Consider the following 12,063-nt stretch of genomic DNA (forward strand, 5'->3'; position numbering starts at 1 on the left):
TGCTTCTGCATTTTGAAAATTTAGTTTCAGACAGACCAGCGACTCTAACTGGAAGATGTCTTCAAGGGAAACAATGTAAGACGCATAGGAATAAAATGAAGACTGTAATAATGTCTTAGGAGAGAAAAGAAAGAGCTAAATCTACATTGTGGGCTCAGCATAAAAGCCAAAATAGGAAATATTTGAATGAGTTTGAAATAGGAAATGTGTGGATTTCTACTGAATCTGTGGTGTGCAGAGCAGAACCAGTTCTGAGAGGCAGAGGAACTAAACCAGAGATGGCAGACCTGAATAATCTTAGCTGGTAACATGCAGTGCCTCTAAAATGCAGGGGATGAAGTGATTGCATCAGGGTTATAATGACCGCCATCAAGGCATTTAATATATAGTGTGGTATTGTAGATATCTCTTACCAAACACAGAAATAGCTATTTTGAAATTGATAGTACTGCCAGTCTACTAGTATACTGCCATATCTACTATATGCTCTTACACATGCTGTGCTTTTTCTCCCTCACTGTATGTGCATGCGTGTACTGCGTAATTCTGTGTAAAACGTATTGCTCATTCCTAATACGCTTCAGAGTCTTCAGAGATACAAAAACAGAGCAAGAATCAAATGACTTGCCAAGAGTTACACAAACGGTCTAGAGGAGGGTTGGTTAGGGCCTAGAGGCTGGTTTCTTGATGTGCTGTTCTGTCTCCTGCCAGGTGGGAAACACAAGACATCCCCTCACAGCCTTCAATACCAAAGCTGTTTGCATGCGATGCCTCTGCCATAAGTCTGTGCAAAGAGCTGAGCTTTTTAGTCTATGGAGATGGCACTGCATTTTTCTTTGTGGGAATTCAGTTTATACATATTTTCCTGGTAGTTTTTTTTGTGAACTTTTAAAAGCCTTCATTCTTTCCCTAAAATCGTTTTGAGCAGACATCAGGATTTCCTTCCCAAGGGAACTAAGCTCATCCTGCTTCTAAAGGATCAAATAAATTTCATCTCAGTAAATTTGAAATCAGCACAGAACCCAGCTCCTAATCCAGATTTTGCTTACTGTGTCAGAAGTAAGCAGGGGGTGCGCATGATATGCTGCATATGACTGTAATTAAAGAAGATTGAAAGCCACATACTTTAAGCCCCAGCTTCAGCAGAAGTAACGGGACTGTTGAGACACATAATATCTTCAGTTAAATAAAGAATTCTGTTTGGTCCTTTGTTTTTTCTTCTTGTATTATTTTCCTTAATAAATCTTAAACCTTAAAAAGCAATTGTGCACAAAGTAAAAGAGGAGTTTGGTAAGGGTCAGAATTAAGCTCGGGGTAACACCAACGATGTTTTATTCTTCAATGCCTGGGGTGGGTAAGAGTACCCACCTGGAATTTTATGGTACATGCAAATAGGTTTTAACAAGATATATATAACAATTCTATGAAATAATAAATACAAAACTTTGTAGCTAGTCATTTCAATTGGTCAGAGAACTGAATCTGGAAAAAGACCTGCTTGGCAAAAATAGCTATGCATTTAGCTTCTAAAAATGAAGCTCCAAGGGATGTGAAGCTGAGCACCAAAATCTGGTGCTGGGCACCAAAAGCTGGTTTGGAAAACTCTTGTGCAGTAACAGTTTTAAGAGCAGATAGAAGCAACCTAAATAGTAATTGTTATCACATAACTGAAAAGTCCTGAGATTTACTTGGACAGTGTCCCTGGGAACATTCGTTAAGAATGAAATGCAGTTGAAGCAATTTGTAACATGAAGTCAGACAGGAAATCAAACTAATTCTTGATGAAATTATGTGTAAGCTTGGCTGTCTAAGATTTACTAGAGCAAAAGAGAAGAAAACCAAGCCAGAATGAGATATTGAAAAGTCCTGAAACTAGGTCACTGTCCTACATTACACAAAAGCTAAATGAAGCTCTATCATCCCACAATATCCCAAGTGAGATGAACAAAGGACTTTGTCTGGTGCAAATCTCCTAGCAGCATCCAAGTAATACAGCTGCATAAATCATAAAAAACCTTAAAGCATAGCAGAAATGCCAGGACAGGTCGAATGTATAGAAATGAAGGAACGCAGGAAGAAACAAAGGGGATGTGTTCTGTTGTAACTCTGCATCATTGCCTGATACCAAATTCCCATCAAGAAATCCTGTGACTTATTAAATAAAAGAAAAAAATTAAGTACAATATGAGTAGGATGAAGGGGTGCTGAGTGGAAGAGCCATGACATAATTAGATAGATTCACAAAGCCAGCAGGAGACAAGAAGAGCTTAATTAGTAAACAGAAATACAATTGCAGTAGAAAACAGGATGTTTTCTACGCTGTAGGCTCAGAAACTTTTGTCATGACTAGTTACATGGTAGACTCCATGAGCTTATAGGACAGCAAATATTGGGTGTTCTTGCTTCCCTTCCTTCTTTTTGATATTTAAATCTTCAATTCCATTCAAGGTAATTCAGTCAATGGAATCTATATATTTTTATTGAATTAAGCACTTTCCCCCCTTCTATAGACAAATCACAGTTATTAAAAATGGAAACTTCAGAAGATGGAAGTGGTTTGAAAGTTTATTTCAAGTACAATGGGTTTTGTTTTTCCTCTCTCCCCTCCACCCCTAAATGGTTTATATTAGTTTAGTAATAAATATGGAATGACTGTTTCCATTATTCTTTTTTATGGAGAAAGGCCATCATTTCAGCATTGAATAAACATTGTCAAAGCAAGTGTTTAATAATGAATGCAGGAACAGTAATTTTAAAGGACCCTGAAAAAATATTATTTTATATTCATTAAGAATTATTAAGAAATATTACTTAAGTAACTATTAATCACTTAAGAACTAGTTTGTGCTGTCCTTGGATTAGTGTCCTAAAGCAAAGAAGAGTCTGCACTGAGCTTTCCAAGACAGGTTTGTCTCCATCCCAGCCTCTTGCTGACTCTATGGCTCCAAAGTCAGAAAGATTTGTGAGTAGTCAGGATTCATGTCATGATCCAAATTTTGAGCCTCTGCTCTATTTAAATGCAATGTATGCTAGTTTTTCTAGTGTCAGAGTCCATTTTAGTTTGTCTATGTCTATTCAAATAAATAATTACCAGCTACTTTATGGGCTGTAAATTTACCATGTATTCTAAATGAAAATTATACTTGGTCTATCAGTGGAAGCTGGAATCTGAGGCAAGAAATGCTCCTCTATCATTAGCACGCATTCTAAATAAAACTGGCCTGTGTTTGCTACAATGGGCAGTGAAAAAAGAAAGTCCATTAGATACTGGAAATATTGTCTTTCTAAAACCAGCAGATTTTTATTTGTGCAACATCTAAGCACTGCAAATCTCAGCAGAAAATTGCACTGGAACAGTGGGCGGTTCCAAATTGCTGGAAACTTTACAATGGCTTTTATGTTTAAACATCATTTAGCAGCTGTTAAAGGTCAGCACAAATCTTGTACTTTATCAGTATAAATGAAGTCTATAGCTGCCAAGAAAAGAATGCATTAAATAATGCAGTGATTATAATCTTGATTTTTTTCCCCATTCAGAAGTGAAAAGGACCCCTTAAGCAGTTTCGTTTTTTTTTCTCCTTATTTAAAATTGAAAAAGTAAAACACTAATTAAATTATTTATACCAGAAATTTACTTACAGGGATGACACATTTTGTACACAAAGCAAGAAAAACATCTGACACATTGTATAGTGCCAGGTGCAGTTAAGAAAGTGTAATACAAGTCGGCATCGAGAGGCTAAAAACCCGACAAACTTGCTGCAATGTTTCATTATCAATTTTATTTTCTACCATACACCAAATGTACAGCACAGAACACAATTTTGTTGTTTTGATGTAAGAAATATTAATTGTATGAAGAAACAGTATACAAACTACTCCAAATTAAAAAATGCATACATCATTGCTCTTTACAAAAGGTCTAATTTACAGTATAGCTCATCAATGCATTTAAACACAAAAAAAAAGGAAAAACAAAAAGAGAAAAAAAAAATCAGTGCACATTACAAAACACATCAAGTACAAGGGAGGCAAATAAATACATACTTCACAGAACATCCTGATCAAACAACCAAACACAGATAAATTAACCTGAAGCCATAGTAAATCATAATAATAAATACATAAGTCAATAAGAGATTTTTTTTACTTAAATAAAATATATAACAAATTTGTTAAAATATTTAGTAAATTAAATTTTAGTCTTTGTAATGAGTGAACTCATTTTGTATGCATTTAACAAGTATAACAAATGCTCGCTTATTGTTTTTTTAGCAAGAACAATAACTTTAATAACAAATTTTTGTTTGGTGTCCTCCTATTTATATTAGACAGCACGTATGGTAGGTTTTGAAAAATCAATTTAAAAATAAACACAGCTTCTAAGAACATACATTTTCCCCTGTCTAAACTAGGATTGGAGAGTTGAATCAACCCTCAAACAAAAAGCAAGCCCCACCTAACGCAGAACAGTGACCACAGTGCATGAGAGTCGAATCACTTTTGAATAGTACTTTTGTGCAGGAACAGTAATAATATAATTGTATATGTCAAGCCTGTGAATGCCATCATATTCAATCTAGATATAAATGCTGCTAATAAAAATAAACACTTTCATTATAGCACGGAAAAATTAAACACACGCTAGATCCATGTATACATTTACACTGAGGCACATATGCACATGAGGTGTGTGTGCATACAAAAAAGGCAGTTTAGCTGGTTGTTTATACCTTTTTCTTAAAAAAAATAAATATAAAAAAAACTTCTGAAACAATGCTTAATTACTTACAATCCCTGAAATAGACATTGCCTCTGTTATAGCAACTGCTTCTTTCTGACAGATTCAGAAGTTCCTCATCCAGGCTAATCAGATACCGAGGCACATGCCAGCACCTCTGTGTAAGTGCTCATCTGTCCACGCCTCCATCTGTCTATATGCTCTGTAGCACTTGGTACCCTACCAAAAGACTGGTAACAAATTTAGTATCAGCCTAGTCTTAGTGAAGAAGGATGGGAGAAACCAGTCACGGTGTTGCTACTTTTCGTTCAAAGGGAAAAGCAACCACCATTGCTCTGGAGTGGTATTATTCCTCTCCAGACCGCTGCCTTCTCAGCTGCCGTTAAGTTCAAACCAGTATTAAATGCCATTTCAGGGGAGATGTGTTCGATTCATTATGTACAAAGCCTTCAGCCTGGGATGTGTTTGCATTTTTCAGATCCAAATCCATAGCAATACCGGTCAATTGGTTAAAAAGTCAACGTTTCATACTAAAAAAGTACCAGTCCTATCAAATTATCCTTCTTGTTTAGAGATCATTGTCATTTCCCTCCATGAACTAACTCTGAAAAAAACTGCAGTGGTAAAATAAATCTGAAGTTCTCTTGAAACATTTTAAATAATCATTCGCATAGGCTAAATCACACAGCCAAGTCAAGTGCTTTGCTGATTGCTATATTTCATTATTGCTAACGTATTCTTTAACACATTGTTTTCCAGCATACTGTGCTTTTAAGAGCCCAAGTCCCCCACTAGTGGGCACCATTTATCTTTTCATTCCATGCATCTTCACATCTCATGTTACTGCAAAACCTTTTCTGATACAAAGCCATTATAAAAAAGCAGGATGTGAGGAAAATAAAACTAGAACCACGGTTCAGTCATTTGTCACTTTCATAGTTTTTTTTTTTTCTTCCTGTACAAACCCAGCAAGTTATATAATTTACAGTATAACTTTCAGTCTATTTAAAATCCCATTGGAAAATAAATTAATAAACACATTTGTAAAAATATGGCAGGCCACAAAAATGCTGTTAAAAGATAAAAAAACCAACTCTTTGATTAGAAATAAATAAAAAATATAAAAAATAGTCGCACACACTTTTTACATTCACTTTACAAAAAACTGAGTGCAAAAGAAGAAAAAAAAGGGAATCATACTGAAATAAATACAATATACTAACAGAGTGCATTGCTGTTAATACAAATAGTCTGTTGTGGTTTTATTCTTTTATTTATTTTTTTTTATGTCAGCTGGGAAAAAAATTAGTGCAATGTTGCAATTGTAAATGCAGCATGGCAACCTACACCCCTTAGCAGTACATGAACTCCTAACAGATCCATCTGGAGTTTACTGCTGTTAAGTAATTTCTGTTGCCCAGCAGCTTTCACATCCTACACATGGATGCCCTTCACTGCCTGTTTGATACTTTCCAGCAGAGCTTTGCATTCGGGGGAATAGTCCCGTTCCAGATTGCTGTACATGTCTGTGAGTGTATTTACATATGCTTCAAAATTCTGCTCACTGATTGGCCCCTAAATGAAGACAAAACAGATTACAATTGTAAGAGAGAAAATTAAGGCCAAGAAAACCCAAACACCCAACCCTAAAACATGGAAAAGCAGCGATATGGCAACTGGGAAGAAGTCAGGGCCGCCGTCCAGATGAATGGAGGGGTTGTAGAAATTAAGGGATGAATGGAGGGGTTGTAGAAATTAAGGGAATTGCATGTGCTGGGGGAACCACACACTCTCCAAGCAAGAAAAGGGGTTGGGGATATTGTCAGTGTAACTTGCTTTTGATTGTGACCTGTTTGGGTCTGAGGTTGTGGCTGACATCCCCTTAACTGTCCTCATGTAATCTCCCAGTGGCACTCTTGAAACTGGGCAAGGGGATTGTAACTCTGGAAACCCAAGTACCTTTGTGAGTTTGGCCTGTGCAAACTTGCAACTAAGACATAGAGGACGTGGAGTTTTGAGAAAGTAGAGCTTTGTTGGCTCCAGAAGAATCACTTGTATGAAACAGGTTAAAGTTCTGATCTACAAGCAGAGTAAATAAGGATTCTTTGTGTGAAGTTTTCACTCTTTGTGCAGGATGGACAGGCAGAGAAGGATGAGGGAAAAGCCTGTCCTGCACCATACGAAATGGCAGAGATAACAGGGCTGGTTCAGTCCTGGAAGAAACTGTGCTTGCTATCACACAGATTTCATGATCCAGCATCTCTGCAAAGTAAATTAGCCTAAAAGAGCTCTGCTAATGCAGCTCCAGTGTTCCTGCTGGTCCCTGAGTTTGCTCATCTACTTCAAGTGCTGGCAAAACAGTCTCAAAGAAGGTGCGAAGCTGCTGGCTGTGGTCTTACCATCTGTGGAAGCTGAATGTCAGCGAGGCTGGAGATGAGAGCTTGGCTAAGGCCAGCTAACTCCTTTAACAGGCTCTCGTTGTTCTGCTCTATGAGTTTGTTTTCTTCTTCTATTGTTTTCAAATTGCTTTCCATAGATGTGATCTAAAAGACAGAGGCAGGTACAAACAAACAAACAAACAGACTCTTGGCAGCACTGCAACTGCAGTTTGAACTCCAAATGGCAGTAGTAAGAGGGGTCATGCTGGATCTAAAACTCAGGTATGCTCTTTTTAGGATAATTATAATTTCCCCACAGAATATTCAGAGCAAGGAAAAGGTTGTATTTGCTATGAACTGATGGACTCTGATGCTGGTTCACGAAGAAACCTTGTGGCAACGAGGCACTGGAGAATGCCAGGCACTGGGAGGAAGGAATTGAGCTCAGGTGGGAAGGTCAGGGCAGAGCTGGGATGGAGAGTGTGGATGCAGGGCTGGTGGAGGGGAGGAGAAAGGAGGCTGATGTTTACATTGCTGTCCTGCTCTTGCATCATCCCTGCTGATCAACCACAACAGAGAAGTCATGTGTAGTAGATGTCATGCTACTTTCCTGCCCTGCTCTTGGAGGGAGGGTAGAGCTGTGAGATGGATGGGATCAGCAACAGGGCTGGCACTGGAAACAGTAAGAGAAAAATAGAGTGCAAAGGAAACTGAGTGGTTGAGTGCACACCGATCATTGCAAAGATGATGTCCAACCAACAGAATGGAACCCAGGGTTTTGGAAAGAGGTAGCAAAATGATATACTTTTAGCATGAGCCCACTGGGAATATATTCAGCTCTGAAGGCTTATATGTCAAAAGCAATGCTGAAAAGCAGAAGGCATCAGTGGCTGGGTATGGTTCCCTGCTGCCCATCTCCTTGTCCTGCAGCAGGCAGCGAGGCAGCGGGGCAGGGCAGAACCATGGACTGCCATCCCTGTGCCTGGCCACAGCTCCACAAGGCACAGAGAGATGGAGTCACATCCACAGCTGTTATACCCACCCTGTCCTTGTTAGGTTCTCTGCACTGCTTAAATGTCTCTTGCTGTGGACGCTTCCTTACACACTGTGGCACAGCAAAACAGGTCCCAAGGATCCCTTTTTGTCTGCCTGCAATCCACTACAGCCACTCCTTTGGAAGGTGTTTGCAGCAGCGTGGCCTAACACCTGCCCAGGCTAGATTATAAGCAATAGAGGAAACCACGTATGGATGTGTTGCTTCAGCTGTAGCTCAGTTCAGGCTTTACTGGTCAGACTGCCTTCACCAGGGAGCAAGTCTGAGGATAAGAAATCTGGCTGCATAAATTGTGCAATCTCTGTGCAAACAGCATAGTGGTGATCACCAGAGAGAGCTGAAATAAGTTTCCGGAGACACTAAACACCACCCTCCACACAGTGCAATTTGGGATAGATATCCCCACAACCTTTGCAGTGTGAAGCCTGATCATTTAGATCCAGCATAGGTGCTATACACTTCACCCACGTTTAGAGCATACACACAGTGATTACTGCAAAAAAATTAATCAACATTGTACATTCCAGTGTGGTACAAATACAGAGGAGTATGGTTACACTCAGCTTTAGATCAGTTTAGACTTATATTCAGTTGCCAGATCTCATTTAGGAACTTTGTTTTTAAACTCTTTATTCCTAAAATACTGACTAAGCTTCAGCTCTTGCTTTTACCTGCTTTGCCCAGGTGAATTCCCACCTGAACTGTAGTAGCCCCTGTGGGGATGAGCATATTCAGATCACTCTGTAGAACCACTATCAGCATTTTAAAGCCAATTTAATCTCTCTAGTATAAAAAAGAATGAAAGAGAATGACTCTTTTCCGTAGCTCACTTCAAAGTCCTCTGCTACACAAATAAGCAAAAGGTATCCGTTCTTTACCATGGGGCAAAATTCAAACTATTTGAATAACTGACAATGGGTGAACTGAACTAGGGAGATTTTCTTAGCTACACATGAGAACAAAGTCAACTTCTATTAAGAGTTATAGTGTGCAGGTAAGAAGCAATATCCTCCCTAAAAAGCACAGTCAAGGGATTCTGCAGTTTGGTTAACAAAGAAAAATGAATGTTTTGTTCGGTAAATATAGTTTTTCTGCTTGCCAAGATTAGCTACAAACTGCTCTGAATTTGTCAGATCTTTAAGACAATACCCAGGAATCTGCTGCTTATTTACCGATAACAAACAAAGAGAAACTTGAAGAAACGGCATGTAGGACTTTGGTATTTTTAAGTGCCACAGAAGGATGGAAAACAAGTGTGCAGGACACTAGCTGTGTGTAAGCGTGCATTTGCACAGCATTTCATTTATTGATTTTGCTTAAGTGTAGCATAAGAAAAGGTAAAACTTTCATGTCAATGTCATACCTGGGTTTGAAGTTTCATCATATCAGCTTCAATTTTAAGATTGGATTCATTCAGTTCTTTTATTTCCTCGTCCAAGTGTCTAATTTCTTCATCGCTCTCAATACCTGCAAATCATTGAAAATACCAATATTAGATTTAAAGTGTCCACATATAAATGGATGCATGAGCAACAAACTGCATTACCTTTTACTGATCAAGAGGAAGATAACAAGCTTTTGATCAAATGATTGATCCTTAAATTGCCTCTTACTTTCCTTTTACTGTAAAAATTGTTTCCTAGGTGTAAAAGATATACATGAGCTGAAATATAGAGGGGGTTTTCTGAATCTTCATGTTTCACAATTCTTTTCTTCCAGTGCAACATACAAGTGCAAGTTGGAGAGAACAGAGAGGAAAAATTGCCCAGAAAGAGAAAAGATTATTAAAAAACATGAGGGAGTATTTACAATGTTGTTTGAGGTTTTTTCTGCTTTAAAAAAAAGGAACAGCAAACCATCTTTTGCAGGTAACACTCCAGGGTAACATCTCCACTAGTGTAATTGGTGACTTTAGTAAGCTCTAATTGCTGACTTTAGTAAACTCTTATGTATCTGCTTCTGATCTTGCAAGAAGTTCTGTGGGGACAGGTCTCGGTGCAGAATAACTTCAAGAAGCGCAGCCTTAGTTACATGTGATAAACAGTGAAATTTAAATAGCAGCAAAGAGAAATCGTGAAGAACAAAACCCTCAGGTCTTTTAATGAAAGACTCTTTCTGAAAAATACTGAGCAGCTACCGCTGCTGGCAGTGCGTGTCTCTCTTTCGTCTTAGTATCACTCTGAGACCAACTCTGCCTAGAGATTTGTGCCACTGTTGTTACTGCTTTAAAACCCAGAGCCCTGAACTGAGTCTGCTGTGGAGCCAGCTTGGGAAAACTGTAAACAATAGTCCCTGCCACGGTGAAAACATAGACACATGGAAGCAAACTTTTGCTTAATATAACTGCTGTTTTGCTCTGCAGTTGAAGGCATAAAGACTAAGTTCCCTGACTCCTGGCTCAAGACTCAACTTTCTAAAGCATGCTGTAAAAGAAAAGAGAATGATACATATTTCCCCTTATAACTATTTGGTAATTGTTCCTGTACACTTGGGTTAGAAAATTGTCCAAGTTTTGCACAGATACTAAACCATGTAGTGTTCAAGGTAAGGAGAAGAGTCAATTTTTGCTCACAATATTTATACCTTCTTACCTTAGTCATCAGACAGCTAAGTCCTCCTGATCTGTAACTAATAATTTATTAGTAATAATATATGGAAAGCATCTCCAAATAAAAAAATGCTCTAATACAAGATGAGAGGATACCCTTAATGCTGAGTTATCATGATGTAAATGAGAATATTTTTATAATCTCTTATGCAAAGATTTTGTTATTCAAGATTTGTTATTGCGGGAAACAACTGAAAGGAGTGAGAATTAATGCCAGAATGGCACAAAGGGGCATAAGTATAAATGGGAGTCAGGGCCCTTCTATCTAAATAAATGTCATCATCTTTTACAAATCTCCTTACCGCCACTTGCTTTAAGCTTGATAGTCATTAATTCTTCCGAAATTTTGCCCTTTTTTATGGTTTGTGCATTCAGAGGACAACCAGACAGGCTGAAACGGATAGGAAAAAAAACATTAGCACCCACTTGAAAATGGCAACAATCCTTTCAGGCAATATTATCATGCACTTGGACAGACCTTTGTACCTAAGGTCATATCAGTATCTCCATTATAGCACAGCTTCGGAAAATGACAAAACTCATAAAGAGCCATTTAACTGTATATTCCAGCTTGAAAACTGGCACAGAAATCTCAGCCTATAAGCAAACAACTCTTAAGTATATTTCAGAATATTCAAAATAGAGGTGGCAGACGCTGTTATGTGAAGATGCATTTACAGAATTCTTGAAGTTCTAACACTTACATATAAAATCTCTTTATTGTTTTTATTAATGGCTCGTGCTCCAGAGGAGAGGGCCAATATGGGTCCTTTAAAATGGCAAATTTACAATCCTAAAAATATTTGGTTAATGGGACGATTTCCGCGGTGCACAACTATTGCATCATTTTTTTGATACGTAGTAGTGATCAATACAATAATAACTCTGAATACACCCTATAGGCTGTAATAGCTTTTTTTGAATGGTTCTATTATATAGTCAGTTTGCTTTTTAAACACTGTTCACATTAAAGTGCATTTTGCTATTTCAAAGCTTACAGTTTCATCAACTGGTAATTATCTGAGGCAATTTTTATAGCCCACTAAAGGGCTAAAATGAATTGCACTGTCTTAATACTATCTTTATAAATAACAAAGAAGAAATACCCATATGCTGAAGAACTGGCAGAAAGATATGTATTCAGATGTAGCCAAATAAGGAGTGAAGGAAAATTTTGTTCCACAGAAAAAAGGTTAATTTTTGTGTAAAAACTAAAACAAAAAATCCTAGCAGACATGGTGTTTCCACATTGAGAAAAAAAGAAAATGATCTTTGCAGGTTA

General features: G+C 37.9%; 1 protein-coding gene across 10 annotated transcripts in view; it reads right to left on the reverse strand.

The window, feature by feature from the left end:
- Positions 1 to 3,762: 3,762 nt before the first annotated feature.
- Positions 3,763 to 12,063, reverse strand: part of ST18 (ST18 C2H2C-type zinc finger transcription factor) — a 169,329-nt gene continuing 161,028 nt past the window's right edge. For all 10 annotated transcript variants that reach the window (XM_057397771.1, XM_057397772.1, XM_057397766.1 and 7 more), the window contains 4 exons: positions 11,084 to 11,172; positions 9,537 to 9,640; positions 7,141 to 7,284; positions 3,763 to 6,316 (listed from right to left, as the gene is read on the reverse strand). In XM_057397771.1, coding sequence (XP_057253754.1) covers positions 6,176 to 6,316; positions 7,141 to 7,284; positions 9,537 to 9,640; positions 11,084 to 11,172 — 478 coding nt within the window. In that variant the 3' untranslated portion in view covers positions 3,763 to 6,175. The remainder of the gene's footprint in view (positions 6,317 to 7,140; positions 7,285 to 9,536; positions 9,641 to 11,083; positions 11,173 to 12,063) is intronic.

Source organism: Pezoporus wallicus, unplaced genomic scaffold (genome assembly GCF_028554395.1).
Source record: "Pezoporus wallicus isolate ANWC-B61680 ecotype Strahan unplaced genomic scaffold, APGP_CSIRO_Pwel_v1 contig_227, whole genome shotgun sequence".
Taxonomy (NCBI): domain Eukaryota; kingdom Metazoa; phylum Chordata; class Aves; order Psittaciformes; family Psittacidae; genus Pezoporus; species Pezoporus wallicus.